Source organism: Grosmannia clavigera (assembly GCF_000143105.1).
Source record: "Grosmannia clavigera kw1407 unplaced genomic scaffold GCSC_142, whole genome shotgun sequence".
NCBI lineage: Eukaryota > Fungi > Ascomycota > Sordariomycetes > Ophiostomatales > Ophiostomataceae > Leptographium > Leptographium clavigerum.
The window spans coordinates 192,709-207,073 of record NW_014040799.1 but is presented as its reverse complement, the minus strand read 5'-3'; the positions used below and the strand labels follow the sequence as shown (position 1 = coordinate 207,073).

The 14,365-nt window shown below is 52.9% G+C and overlaps 5 protein-coding genes across 5 annotated transcripts; 3 read left to right on the top strand and 2 right to left on the bottom strand.

The window, feature by feature from the left end:
* Positions 1-653: 653 nt before the first annotated feature.
* On the top strand, positions 654-4,049 carry CMQ_5409 (laccase; the record flags this gene model as incomplete). Its single annotated transcript, XM_014317366.1, has 8 exons — positions 654-706; positions 1,143-1,692; positions 1,775-1,915; positions 1,974-2,052; positions 2,119-2,130; positions 2,190-2,207; positions 2,595-3,445; positions 3,675-4,049. 8 exons carry the CDS (start codon positions 654-656, stop codon positions 4,047-4,049), a joined length of 2,079 nt encoding a protein of 692 aa, XP_014172841.1.
* A 606-nt stretch (positions 4,050-4,655) lies between these two features.
* On the bottom strand, positions 4,656-5,774 carry CMQ_5458 (uncharacterized protein; the record flags this gene model as incomplete). Its single annotated transcript, XM_014317415.1, has 1 exon — positions 4,656-5,774. The coding sequence occupies one exon, from the start codon at positions 5,772-5,774 to the stop codon at positions 4,656-4,658; it is 1,119 nt and encodes a 372-aa protein (XP_014172890.1).
* Positions 5,775-7,114: 1,340 nt separating this feature from the next.
* Positions 7,115-8,527, top strand: CMQ_5428 (uncharacterized protein; the record flags this gene model as incomplete). Its single annotated transcript, XM_014317385.1, has 2 exons — positions 7,115-7,273; positions 7,376-8,527. The coding sequence occupies 2 exons, from the start codon at positions 7,115-7,117 to the stop codon at positions 8,525-8,527; spliced, it is 1,311 nt and encodes a 436-aa protein (XP_014172860.1).
* A 961-nt stretch (positions 8,528-9,488) lies between these two features.
* CMQ_5417 (ap-1 adaptor complex subunit) lies at positions 9,489-12,003 on the top strand (the record flags this gene model as incomplete). Its single annotated transcript, XM_014317374.1, has 4 exons — positions 9,489-9,721; positions 9,797-10,434; positions 10,501-11,246; positions 11,335-12,003. 4 exons carry the CDS (start codon positions 9,489-9,491, stop codon positions 12,001-12,003), a joined length of 2,286 nt encoding a protein of 761 aa, XP_014172849.1.
* Positions 12,004-12,314: 311 nt separating this feature from the next.
* Positions 12,315-13,640, bottom strand: CMQ_5466 (transcription factor; the record flags this gene model as incomplete). The annotated part of the gene is made up of 1 exon (XM_014317423.1): positions 12,315-13,640. The coding sequence occupies one exon, from the start codon at positions 13,638-13,640 to the stop codon at positions 12,315-12,317; it is 1,326 nt and encodes a 441-aa protein (XP_014172898.1).
* Between the last annotated feature and the right edge of the window lie 725 nt (positions 13,641-14,365).

The window sequence follows — 14,365 nt, the reverse complement described above, 5'->3', positions numbered from 1 at the left end:
AAAAGAAACTGCTGTCGGGCTCAAGAGTCTGAAACTAGAGTCAACACTTCACACAGCGGTAAGCTTCATGGATGTGCATACACATTGTCGATCCGAGCTTACAACTACACGGATAAACGTTACCTCTTTAAAGATCCAATGATACCGTTGAAAAAAGGTGGACAGCTCAGAAAATACGCGGCAACGCTCCTGTAGGTCCCTCGGCACTGCTGCCGTGGACGTCGCTTGGCGATCACAATGAGAATGCTAGTTACGGGCAAGTAGGTGGGGAAGGATACGTTCATCCCGTATACGGAGTACCGGTCAAAGTGAATCAGGAGAAGCATCCCAGGAGAGGTGCGTGGTGGCTAACCGGCTACGTGGATGAAACTGATGTTCTTATCTCGAGCATAAGCACTGTACAGATGAAGGAAAGAAACAGGACAGAACAAGCTTTGCGGACCATGACAGAAGCTACGGAGTATGAAGCTCGGGGCCCAGCCTATCCTTTCCAAAAAATGATGCGTCCGGGGCGATCCCAGCTGTTTGAAGCCCAGCTTGTGCTAGCACATCGCTGTGAATACAGGAAGCACACAGTAGTGGATACTCTTCAGGACAGCTTCCGTTGTATCTTGAGTTTCCCTGTCTAGGACAGGGGTTGCGGTCAGCTGAAAATGATACTGTTACGAGGAGGGGATGGTCTTTATGGGGCCATGGGAGCGGATCGGTGAGAGTACAGGATGCGGAGAGCATACAGCATAACGCGATGTTGGTGGTTACATGGCTCCTGCGCGTCGTGACAGGATCAGGAGGCTTTCTTTTCTTTTGTCTTCCTATTCGTGGAGCTCAAGCCGGCTTCTTGGTATATATAGCAAGGCCCGAGGAGTGCTCTCTCGTCTTTCTACCCTCTTCTCTCTTCAGACTTCACTCTCGCCAACTCCCGGTCCTGTCGCCCTCGACCTGCCTTTCTTTCGTATTTTTGTGCTCTCTACACTCGCTTACACCCCTCCCCCGTTCGTTTCTACCCTATATTCATTCGTTACCAAGACAGTTCCAACTCTCGCTTATATAGTGTATCGCATATTGTTGGCCCTTCACATCCGTTCTGTCCATCAAGAGCCTTACATCTGATATGGCACATCCACGAGGCTCACACCGAGCAGGTGTGCTTTTCACTCTGACTACGGCTCTGGCCGCTGTCTTGGTGTCGTCTTCGCCGGTCCTGTCTCCAGTGTTTCCACACCGGGGTCTGCAACATATACCAGGGCATTCCTTGCCCGTCAAGTCTACACAGTTAATTTCCTCGCCGTCAACGAGCACAGAGACCATGGCTTCTGGGCCTACTTCTGGGTCGATGTGTCCTGCATCGACCACTGTGACGACTACCATTACGGTTTCCACGTCTCCCACGCCATCTGCCGGAACCCCATCTGCTGTGACTTCGGCTGCCACAGCTTCGTCTGTCGGAACACCATCGGTTGCACCTCCGTCCACAGCTGTGTTGCCTACTACTGCGACCGCTTCGTTGTCTACACCAACAGAGTCCTCGCCAGTGTCTACTTCATCGGTATCTGTCTCACTGGTGTCTATTCTGCCAGTATCTGGCTCGACTGCCTCTGCTTCATCGCCACTGACAGCCTCGCTGGCATCTTCCACAACTGTACCCACAACCGTAGCTACATCTACGGTGTCTATCCCAGCAAAGTCTGCATCGTCGCTGTTTGCTCCGAATTCTGTGACTCCAATTGCCAACACGACATATCCCGTATCGTCTTCAACTGAATCTTCGCTGCAGCCGTCCACAACACTGTCTGCTGCCCCGGCTTCGAACCAGACCTCCTGCAACACCGCAACTGACAGACAGTGCTGGACATCGGGTTTCGATATTGATACCGACTATGAAGCCAGCACTCCTGTGACTGGAGTGACCCGAACAGTATGTCCTGTTTTGTAATCCGCTTTCATCAGGATGAGTACGAGCTAACGTCATCTAGTACACTCTTGTTCTTTCCGAGGTTGACAACTACGTCAGCGGCGACGGCCAGGTCAAGACAAAGGCAATGCTAGTCAATGGTACGCGTCCAATTACAATTTAAATTAACATGCGATGAGTCTAATATGAAACTAACAAAATCACAGGAAGCTTCCCAGGTAAGCTCGGTAGCATCAATATTGCCTATTTGTTGTAGCTAACGAATATCTGCTTCAAGGTCCAACCGTTACAGCCAGTAAGTATTCAACTCGCTCAGACTATGGGTAGAGATAATTAAAGGCACCGGCTAATGCATCAGACTGGGGCGATCTTATCAATGTGACGGTCATCAACAACCTCGTGACTAACGGGCAAGTAGCTGGTTTTTCCAATCCCAGCGATTCTTTATTCTGACCCCAAGCAGCACTTCTATTCACTGGCACGGTATTCGTCAGCTCAATACCAATAACGAAGACGGTACCAACGGTGTCACAGAGTGCCCTATGCCTCCAGCCGGTGGAAGCAAGACATACTCGTTTAAGGCAACGCAATACGGTTCATCCTGGTAAGTTCAATAAGACGACTTGGGCCATTCCGCGAACATTTCATTCTGACAAGCCAAGGTACCATTCCCACTTCTCAGATCAGTATGCCAACGGTGTTGTCGGTCCCATCGTCATTCACGGACCGGCGTCGGCGAACTACGACATTGATCTTGGCCCATTGATGATCTCTGACTGGTACTATGGTGCGGCTGACCAGATCCTGGAGCGTGTCAGCAGCCTCAACAACTCGTACATTCCTGGGCTTCCTGGTGCGGCTCCTACCAGTGACAATGTCCTGTTCAACGGCCTGAATGTGAACGTCAACGGCACCGGCGGCGAGTATGAGAGCCTGACGCTGACACCAGGCAAAAAGCATCTGCTTCGCTTGATCAACCCATCTGTTGAGAACACTTTCACCGTCTCTCTCGTCGGGCACTCATTCACCATTGTCGCAACCGACTTTGTGCCTATCGAGCCGGTCAATGTGACCAGTGTGTATATGGCTGTGGGTCAACGCTACGATGTCGTCATTGAGGCAAATCAGGCCACGAGAAGCTACTGGTTCAACGCGACACTCCCCAGCGGACCGTGTGGCCAGAGCTACAACTCATACCCGGCGGCCATCCTATCTTACGCTGGAGCAAACTCGACCACTCCCACCAGCACCGGCTCTGCGCCCCCTGATCCTAGCTGTGCAGACAGTCTTGCGCTGTATACGCCTGTGGTTTCCCGCTCCGCAACCGTTTCGGACTTCTCGCCGGACACGGATGACACGCTGACGACCAACATTGCTTACGAAAGCAACGGCGTGGCACGCGTCTTCTGGCCCGTCAATGGATCGCCCATCAATGTGTCCTGGAATGACCCGACGCTTGCTTACGTTCGCGATAACAGGACGTCCCAGCTTCCTACCGACGAGAACGTCATTTCGGTGCCCAAGGCGAATGTCGTACGTTTACAAGAGCTAAACACTTGTGCTGGTGTTTTTTACTGACGATTGGGCAGACTACCTTTTGGTTGCTCGAGAATAACTCGTCTATCCCGGTAAGCTTTCTCACCCTCTTGCCGTTGAGTCCTACAGTGGCTAACACACGCAGCATCCGGTCCATCTTCATGTACGCTTTGGTCCATTTTTTGTGGCGAAGAAACTGGTGGGGGGAATTCAGCTAACCAACCAGGGACACGATGTCATCATTCTCGGCGCCTCAACACCACTGGCCGACCCGTTGTCAGGCAATCACACTTTGCGCTCATACAACCCGTCGACTGATGCTGCCAAGCTTAATGGCAACAATCCTACGCGTCGTGATACCACGATGCTGCCGGCATGGGGCTGGTTGGTTGTGGCTTTTAAGACGAACAATCCAGGCTCGTGGCTGTTTCATTGCCATCTTGCATGGCATGTGTCTCAAGGATTTGCTGTTCAGTTCCTCGAGCAGCTCAATGCGATCCCACAGTCTGTAGACCTTTCGGGCCTAGCGGACCAATGCCAAAACTGGAACAATTACTACCCGGCGGAGGACCCGTTCCTGAAGACTGATTCTGGTTTATAAAGAGGGTGGCAGAGCAAGGGTGGTAGAGCAAGGGAGTTTAAGAGGCCTATAAAGTAAGTACAGTCTCGCATCACTGTATTTGCGGGACATATACATGTGTTTCTTTCTCGGTGTGTTTGAATTACAAAGCTATTTTTACTTCATACCTTTTTGATAGAGGCTTGCTTCTAGAGTGGCACAACACTCTAGCAGCTAATTCGAATACAACTTTCAGACCTGGGCTGTGTTTGCAACTGGGTCGTTATTTACGTGGCTTCTTTGAAACACAATGGCAGGAGTTTGATACGTAGATTGTCATCACCTTTGCAGAATGGCAGTGCAATACTTTGGCCAGTATAATATCACGATATCCATTACATGATCTGCAAATTACAGATCTTCAAGCGCAATTGCTGTTTTCAGTGTGACACGTGAGGATGACAGACGAACTCGATCAATGGCAGAGATTTGACGTCATTAGAAGTGATACGCCAATTTCGACTGATCATTATGTATACTACTACATTTGGTCGATTTATTCCTTAAAACACATTGCATCAGATTACAATTTCCAGACAGCGCAGACAACCCAGACAACCCAGACAACCCAAAGGTGCTTGGCAATATCTATCGCGCATAAACCTTCCGCAAGTGTTTGGCTGGCTGCTTCTTGAGCGACCGTGTGTGTATCTCTCGCGTCTTTGGCCATGGTGCTGATAGAAATTCATTTTGGTCACCCTCCTCCTCTGTCTGCACTGCCGTCATCGGAAAGGACGGCTGTAACCGCTTTCTCTCCGCCAGCCGCAAATCATGCGCCTCTGCCTTTGCGTCAGCCCTCACTTGTTGCTTGATGCGCAGTGCCTCTTTGATGGCTCGTTTCTGCTCCTCTCTATTCTTCAAACGCTGAGCTTGGCCCTCCCGTTCGGCAGCCTCTATTGCCGCCAGCTCAGCTATTTCTTTTCCCTCGCGTCGGTTCTCGATCTGCTGTCGGACACGCTTCTCCCCAACAGTCAGTTTTCCCATGGCGTGAAGTGCCTTTGCCTCCTTCATGCGGTCGCGAGCGTGCCGAGCTCGCGTCGCACCCGACGATGGCAAGCCAAGAAGATCAATCGCACATTCAGACCTGTCGCGTAGCGTGAGTACTTGCGCGGAAGGCTCATCTTGAAAGAAGAAGCGGGATATGGCAGCCATCCCTGCCGGCGTTGTAGGTGACGATATGAACGTAGTCCACGGCGACATTAGGATCATTTCGGCGTGCTGGCGCCGCTGCCGGCGGGCTGCACGGTTATAACTCTCTTGCTTCTTCTCAGCACTAGACTCCATTATCAAACGCCTCGGGTTGCTCTTGATTTCGTTTCGCAGATGCACGAGGAAGTTGGTGGTGAAATTACGCTCGCACTCCTTGAGGTCTTCATCGCTGCTGATCGCTATGGGATTGATCTCCTTGCCCGTCTTGAGCCATAATACTGCCTTTTTCGGCAGTCTCCTATGGCCTGACATATGGGGGATCAATTCGAATGTTGTTCCTTCAATCGCCTTCACCTCGTATGATAACACCACAGCCAGACTAAACGACAGCAGTCGTGGTAGCCGGTGTAGCTGCCCAAAGACGTCGGCACTGCAGGGCAGGACTCGGTGACCAATCTCAATGGTTCGTAGGCCAACGCATTTTGATATGGTCTGAAATACCGAGTCACTATCGACTTCGGCGTAATCGGAGTAATAGGTTTTGTCGGCGCCTAGCATGTCGTCCAAGATGCAGACGTGCTGCAACATGCAACGATACATAGGCCGTAATTTACGTCCGACATCTTCGACAAACTGAGACGCCGGGGCGAAGAGGAAAGTGTTCTGGGCCCAGAATATCTCCACAGCTTCATTGTGGATTTGGCGATTCACCAGTAATAGAGATACTCCTTTGCGTAGAGTACAGCCGCAGCGGTCCTCTTTGGTAGAAAAGTTGCCGTCTTCTCCGATGAACGGTGGGCGCTCCAGGCACATGGCCTGTATTCCGCTAACGTTAGGAAGTCTAACAGCTGGCAGAAGTCGACAATCGCGGGTTTACTTACACGAGATGCAAGGTCGCATGTAGCCTTGTGCCGCCTTTTCCATTTTGGTGTTTCAACAAGTATGTAGGTGAATATCCGTACGCGGAGCTCAGCTGGAAGAGCGAGAAGTCCATGAGGGTATGCTGACTTTGGCGTCGTGCGTAAAATGATACACTTCAGCTCCATCGTGGCAGGTAATATCGAGCAAGGGTATCAGAACAGGCAAATAATATAACAGGTAGCAAGAAGCTTGTCGAGAACCAGAAAGCCCAGCACAGCCGCTCGAGAATAACGCAAACGCTTAAAAGCTGCTAACAAGAATAAAGATTTGGTGAGGACTAAAGACGCCAGTGAAATGCTTCAGCTATTTTTATAGCAATCTAGATGCTATTCATGTTACGCTTGCTTTCATTTTCCGGATGACAATGGCTTAATTTAAGCCCCGGTGACTCACCACTAGACCAACAACCGGTGGCTCAGCCAAAACATACAGACGGACTGATTTGCTCCTTCGAGTTCAATATACGGACAGTTGCAACTTCACGGACAATGGCTGGCAGCCGCAACCAGTTAAGTCAAGTGGGGACGCTGCAAGGCGTTTTTGTCCCTCTTTAGTAGCAAAGCCACCGCCGGGTGTAGGTGACCCTGCCGGACATGGTAGGCTTCAGTTCTTTCAAGCCTTTCTTCCGAATACTTTTCCTTCAGAACCTAATCATGAAAGGGGTGCCTCTGATTGAGGAATGCCCCAGCTCTACACGATGATATGAATTGGAGAGCATCTCGAGGCAGAACCGCTTAATCAGCAGGGTTATCGGAAGCTTGGGCCACACCCTTTTGCCCCGCTTCTGCGTAAAACGCACACGCGCTCTTTCCCAAATTGTGCTGGCGACGCGACTCCCCGCGATCTGTGACTTCCAATAACATGTACGGAGTACTAAACTGTGTCCAAAGGCGCCCCACGCTACCAATCACCTCAGCAAGTCTTTGTTCTTCTTTGCCGGCAAGTTGACTTTTGCTGGCCTCGCTCCTGTGATTATCATGGCTCCTAAAGCAGCTCTGCTCAGATCGGCACTGGTCGACGCGGCTCACGAAATATTCCGCGCCAACCCCGATGAACTTACAGTCAATGCCGTGCGGAGCCATGCCGAGGATTTATTGGACCTGGAGGCTGGATTTTTCAAATCAGGCGCTTGGAAGGTAAAAAGCAAGGAGCTAATAACTACCACAGCCGTATGTTCACCCCTTTTGTCTACAAGTCATTTTTCATTGCAAGGGTGCTAAGAGTGTGCCACCCTGCAGAACAAGCTGCTGGAAGCTGCCGAAGGTGGGGGAGAAGAGGCTGCCGAAGTAAGCAAAGAGGACCAACGAAACAACAGGGCAGACAAGAAGACAAAGAAGACAAAGAAGCAAGAACCAGCTCCAAAAGCCTCGGTCACCGGACAAGACGCATTGGGCATTGACGACAGCAGTGTGAGTCCGGAAACAAAACAACCGCCCCAAAAACGAAAGCTGGCCGAGAGAAGCATCACAGTACCGAGCCGAGAGATACAAGGAGGGCAGGACAGCGACAATGTAAAGGAAACTGCAAAAGAATGTGCAGATAGCGGCAATGGCAGGCCGGCCGACAATGACGAGCGTAAACCTTCTACCAGGCGCAATAATGCCAAAGTCGGCGAGGAAGCGTTGAAGCCTGGCACATCGTCACCCCTCAGCGAGGTCGATAGTGGCAATGATGTCCCAGGAATAAAACCGAAATCAAAACAGGCTGCCACAGATTTGGTCGTTGATGCCGGCGATGTTTCCGACGGCTCAAGCACGTCCGTGCTCGACGACACTCCTCCCCCGAAGAAAAAAATCAAGCCTTTAAAGCAGGTGCCAGCCAAGCAAGTGGCACACAAAGCCACTACAGCAACCAACTCACCAGACGAAGTCGAGGTAAAAAAGCTACAGAGTCAGTTAGCTAAATGTGGCGTGCGCAAAATCTGGGGCATTGAGCTGAAGCGTTTTGGTGATGACGCGAAGGCCAAGATTCGCCAGCTCAAAAGTATGCTGCACGATTTAGGCATGGATGGACGTTTCTCTGAAGCGAAAGCTCGTGAAATTAAGGAGCGTCGCGAGCTCATGGCAGATCTAGAGGAGGTGCAGGAGATGAACCGCAATTGGGGCGTCAACGGCAGCGGCCGTGCATCGCGGAGCCGTATGGTCAAGACACCTAAGGAGGAAAGCTCAGACGAAGCAGAAGAGAGGGAAGAAGGTGGCGAAGCCGAAGACAGTGACGCGGGGATGGTGGTGAGCGGCGACATCAAAAGTAGAACGGCCGGACATGGCGATAGCAAAGAAGACGACACGGACGGGGACGGTGACGACGGGCCCAAGGTGAAGGCAAGAGGTCGCCAGTCGGCGAGACAGGCTGACCTAGCGTTTTTGGGGTCTGACAGCGAAAGCGACTGATAATTAGCCAGCTGGCTGGCAGTAAGGTGACGGCAAACAGAAGGCGTTTGGTGGTGATCTTGTTACTTTCCCCAGGTGATAGCCCAAACTTTTATATCCCGCTTGTATGTTAACGTGGCATGCAATCATCTGTCCCAACCAAGCATTGAATTCCTTGGTCTATATGAATGAATGAGCCAGCAACTGTCCCTTACACTTGTCACTTTGCTGCATTCATCTTTTGGGCGAACAGACTGAAGACAGCCACAGAGCCCATAAATAGGACTGCGTTATAGAACTAAATGCGGTCAGTTTCCATTGTCCATGTGCACAGCGCGATATCTACTGACAGCTTTTCTCGATATTTCTCTCTCTTCGTCGTCACTTCGAGCTTCGATGAAAAGGCGGCGAAGGTTGGGGAAGCTAGCCTGAGCAGACATGGAAGCATGAGCATTTACTCACTCATGGTCATAAACGGCCAGAATACGTACCATTAATGCGTCGTTTACAACTTGGCAAGAACACAGCCGGTTCGATGTATAAATTGTCTCTTTAGGAGAGTAGACTCAGCTCGCTTTCTCCAATCTAATGCTTCGAGAAAATGTGGGACAGCTCCCACGTGACTGTGCTCCATCTGAAGGAAATGTGGCTGGAGCTAGATCGAGGGGCTACCTGCTACAAAACGGCCCTGAAGCGAGTAGCACTCAATCCCACCTCAAGCAAAGGAATCTCGCGCCCCTGTCGACGCTTTCGCTTTCGCCAACGCAGATTTTAGCTTATCGATGTGGATGCATTGTGTCGACCGTCCACTGGGCTGAACGGCAGTTGACGATCTCTTCTGTCCCTCTGCACCCCCCCTTTCCTTCCTTCATCTCCTCTTTCGCGATCCTTAGAACGGTTTCTGAGCGCCAAGCTGTCCTCGCCAAGCCATTCTTTCCACTATTACCCGGACCACCAGCACCGTGTCTTCGGCGCACAAACGATGCAGGCGGTAAACCGTATACGCGGCGCGTTCGCCGTACCCCGAAAGGGCGAGACGTTCGAGCTGCGTGCCGGTCTGGTTTCACAGTATGCATACGAGCGGAAGGAAGCCATCCAGAAGACGATCATGGCCATGACTCTCGGCAAGGACGTGTCGGCGCTGTTCCCAGACGTGCTGAAGAATATTGCGACGGCCGACCTGGACCAGAAGAAGCTGGTGTATCTGTACCTGATGTATGTGCCCTTTTCATGCTTTTGCCCTGCATTTGTGACAAACTGTCTACTTCATCGCTGACGACTGACCGACAGGAATTATGCCAAGTCTCACCCCGACCTTTGCATTCTCGCCGTCAATACGTTTGTGCAGGACTCTGAAGACCCCAACCCACTGATCCGCGCTCTTGCCATCCGCACCATGGGCTGCATCCGAGTTGACAAGATGGTGGACTATATGGAGGAGCCTCTGCGCAAGACGCTGCGTGACGAGTCGCCATACGTACGCAAGACGGCCGCTATCTGTGTGGCTAAGCTTTTCGACCTCAACCCCTCGATGTGCATCGATAACGGCTTCCTCGAAACGCTACAGGAGCTGATCGGCGACCCAAACCCCATGGTCGTGGCAAACTCTGTCCAGGCTCTCTCCGAGATCAACGAGACCGCCCCCGAGACCCGCGCGCTTGTAATCACGCCCAACACGCTCAAGAAGCTGTTGATGGCGCTCAACGAATGCACTGAGTGGGGCCGTGTCACCATCCTCAGCACTCTGGCCGATTACCCTCCCGTGGACATTAAGGAGTCGGAGCATATCTGCGAGCGTGTCGTGCCCCAATTCCAGCACGTCAACCCGAGCGTAGTTTTAGCCGCCGTCAAAGTTGTCTTCATCCACATGAAGGCAGTTAACCACGAGTTGGTGCGGCAGTATCTTAAGAAGATGGCACCACCACTAGGTAAGGATATGCATAATATCTACTCTCTTACCGCAATTTATCCCGTCCGTCGACTAAATATGGCAGTTACTCTTGTGGCCTCGGCACCTGAGGTGCAGTATGTCGCCCTCCGCAACATCGACCTTCTCCTTCAGGCAAAACCCGACATTCTCAGCAAAGAGATGCGCGTCTTCTTTTGCAAGTACAATGACCCGCCCTACGTCAAGCTACAGAAGCTCGAAATTATGGTACGGATAGCCAACGACCGGAACTTTGAGCAACTGTTGGCCGAGCTGAAGGAATACGCTCTCGAGGTAGACATGGATTTTGTGCGCCGTGCCATTAAGGCTATCGGCCAGGTGGCCATCAAAATCGAGAACGCCAGCGAGAAGTGCGTCAACACGCTCGTCGATCTCTTGGCCACCAAGGTCAACTACGTCGTGCAGGAGGTGGTCGTCGTGATCAAGGACATTCTGCGCAAGTACCCGGGCTACGAAGGCGTGATCCGAACGGTCGTGGAGCATATCGATGAACTGGATGAGCCCGACGCGCGCGGCTCGTTGATATGGATTGTCGGCGAGTATGCCGAGAAGATCAGCAACGCCGACGAGATTCTTTCCAGCTTTGTCGATGGCTTCATGGAAGAATTCACACAGACACAGCTTCAAATTCTCACGGCTGTTGTGAAGCTGTTCCTCAAAAAGCCCAGCAACAATCAGGGTCTAGTACAGAAGGTGCTGCAAATGGCTACAGTTGAGAACGACAACGCAGACATCCGCGACCGTGCGTACGTGTACTGGCGTTTGTTGTCTGGCAACTTGGAAGATGCAAAGGTATGTGTCCGCCGTCTTCATTAATCCCCTTGTCATCTTACCAGACGATTCTAGCTTGTTGCGCCGTGTTTGCTTTCTAACGAGCTAGAATATTGTCCTGTCGCAAAAACCGGCGATCACCACGACCATGACGTCGCTGCCGCCGGCACTGTTGGAACAGCTACTGGCAGAGTTGTCGACTTTGGCATCCGTTTACCACAAGCCGCCCGAGTCGTTTGTCGGCAAGGGTCGCTTCGGTGCCGACGAGATCCAGCGCGCTGCCATCCAGGAGCAGCGGCAGGACGCTGCTGATAACCCCATTGCAGCTTCGGTTGCAGCAGCCACTGCTGCTGCAAATGGTGGCACTGCGCCTCCGCAGAACAATATGGAGAACTTGCTGGACATTGACTTTGACGGAGCTGCTCCGGCATCGGCTGAACAGAATTCGGCAGGTCTTAACACGCCGGAGCGCGGCAGCAGTCCAGCGACAGCGCTGGGTGGAATCGGTGGTGGCGCGCCACCAGCCGCTGCTGTGCCTGCTGGCGGCATCGCTGATATGATGGGGCTATTTGACGCTCCAGCGGCAGGCCAGAACGGCTTCGGCGCCTCTTCCGCAATATCGCCACCACCGGGCGCGAATGCCTTTGGGGGTGTCAACGACATTATGGGTGGCTTTGGCGGGCTGGACCTGAGTGGTGGCAGTGGTGCTGCACCTTCACAAGCAACGGGAGGCCAGACTTCTAGTGGTGGCAACGAGGATTTGTTTGGTCTTCTGTGATGAGATACAGAGCGCAGGACGTTATGCAATGGCGCAGGACAGAGAATTGCATGTTTGCCGGACATTTGTCTAAGATGTGCGTGTGGTTTTGTCATTTACATAGTAGTAGCATGCACAAACGATGGGGGAAAGAATTGGTAGAGCTTGAGCAGTTGCACAAACGAAGAAAGCAAGCTGCATCGGATTTTCTTGTGACCTCTGCGTGGTGATGGAACCGAATCCAATTCCCGAGAATTCAGTCTCATGTTATGCTTATGTTGTGTGTTCATGCCATCATTATTTCTGTCATGCTCTCGCCACCGGTCGACCATTTATCGGCCCTTCCAGGTCTCCTTCCAGCCGCCCTTTTCAAACAGCCAGACCGCCTCAATGGCGTATGCCCGACTGCCCTGGTGCCCACGACCCTCCTCGACGCCCGCAGCCTCGCGCAGCGTGTCCATCACCCGCCCCTCTTTAACAGACCGCCAGATGCCCTGCGCCACGGCCGACCGGGGGTCCTTGTCAATGTCGGCTGCTGACTCCCCCCACTCACCCCGCCCCAACCGGAACAGAATGCGGCCGAGTGTCTGAAAAGCCACGCACCGCTGTGCTGGAACCGCACTGCGTGCTAGCCGTGCTAACTCTCCCACAGTGTAGCCGGCGGCCTCAGGCGCCTCGCCGTGGTGATGCAGCCCCTTGGACACGGGGATGTCGCGCGAGACGCGCGGTGGGATAAGCTGTCCGCGGAAGTCAAAGCGTAATTGGGCCACGGCTACAGTGGCCTGGCCCGGATAGTAAGGAGATTCACGGTCGGCCACTGAATCGGCCGTAGGTATGGGGGCCATCCAGGCTAGGCGGGCTGGGTCGGCCGGCAGGTTGGGAAAGTACTTGGAATGGAGATTTTCGAGGAAGTTGGGATCGGCTGGGTCTAGGTCAGGCACCGACGGCTTGTGGGGGAAATGCATGGAGGTGGAAGAGTCCGAATGAACGTGGTGGTCGTGTTCAGCGGCGCCCGTAGAAGCGATAGCAGCCTCTGGAGTCGAGATGGGAAAGAGGTCCGCTTGGGAGTGAGCATCCTCAAGTATTGCGTCGTTATCCTTCGTGCTGACGTCGCGATCTTTGCTCTCTGGTTCTGCAAAGGAGACCGACTTTTTCGGTAACGTCCTCGTCTCCTCCAAGGCTGCATTCTTCTGATGCGGTGTCTGGCTCACGGGTCCTATTCGTATAGGCGGGATAGGAGATACAGGGGCCGGTTTCGGTGTCTGGTCATGCTCGGTCGGAAGTGATTCGTTTCCCTCGTCGAGATTAGCGCGACGCAGGAGGATCTGCAGAAGAGCCGGGTCGAGGTTGCTCAGCAGTTCCTCCCGAGCCTCTGCTATTTCGCTGGCGCCCATGTCCCGCAGGCGCTCACGGTTCTCGCGATCGATCCTGACCCGGTCATCAGACGTATTCACGAAGGATGACTGATTTGTTGTCGTGGCCTGTGCAGCCGGGGCCGCAGCTGTCTCGCGTTGCTGCTTGAGCTTCGAGCTGAAGCGGCTCCGTTTCTTAGGCTGTGGGAAGCCTGACGCAGAAGTCTGGGCCGTTGGAAAGCTGGGTGGCTGCGGTGCACCTGCCTCCCTCTCTTGAACATCGAGAACGCGAAGCGGGCTAGCCATGATTATGTGCAGGAGGAACTGCGTTTTCAATCCGTCGGAAGGAGAGAGACACGGGCTCACGATTTGGCGGGGCGGCTGAGATATATTTTCAAGCTCCATCATAATTAAGGTTGTGGCTGAGGAGTGTTGAGCCACAGCTGCTTATGCATTAGCGCCGATCCGTCGCCCCGATTATCCGCCACCCAGTTGAACGAGTTTCCCTGTCGTCCTAATTCGGGGAACTGCTGGGACCAATCAGCGGCTGAGCTGAGCTGAGTTTCGTTTCGGCTCGGGTGACAGCGTATGATCCTGCTGGGTGCAAGATTTCTCTCTCGCCCTTGTAGGATGCGCGAATATAAGAGGTGATTATGAGAGCAGCTACTTTCAACATCGCTCTGATGGAATAAAACCCGGTTCTGATGCGACGACGTGCATATACCTTTCGAAAGAGATAGAGATTTCATGGTGTCATCCGTGAGTATTTGTGCCATGTCTTTATACAATTGTTCGTGCTCCTTGCCGGTGTCATCCAGAACTTCCTGCAATTCCTGCCATACCCGTTCTCTTGTTGCCGAAAAGGCAGAGGCAAGCAGACCAACGTGCAGGGCACAAAGGCAATAGCTAGTCGTTCCCACCGTACGGAGTAGGGCGTAAAGGAAGCACACAGAGAAGCCAATCCGAACACACCCCTGTCCGCGCCTGCCGCACGCTTGCACAGACGCGGTTGGCACGGGCCCACACGACGG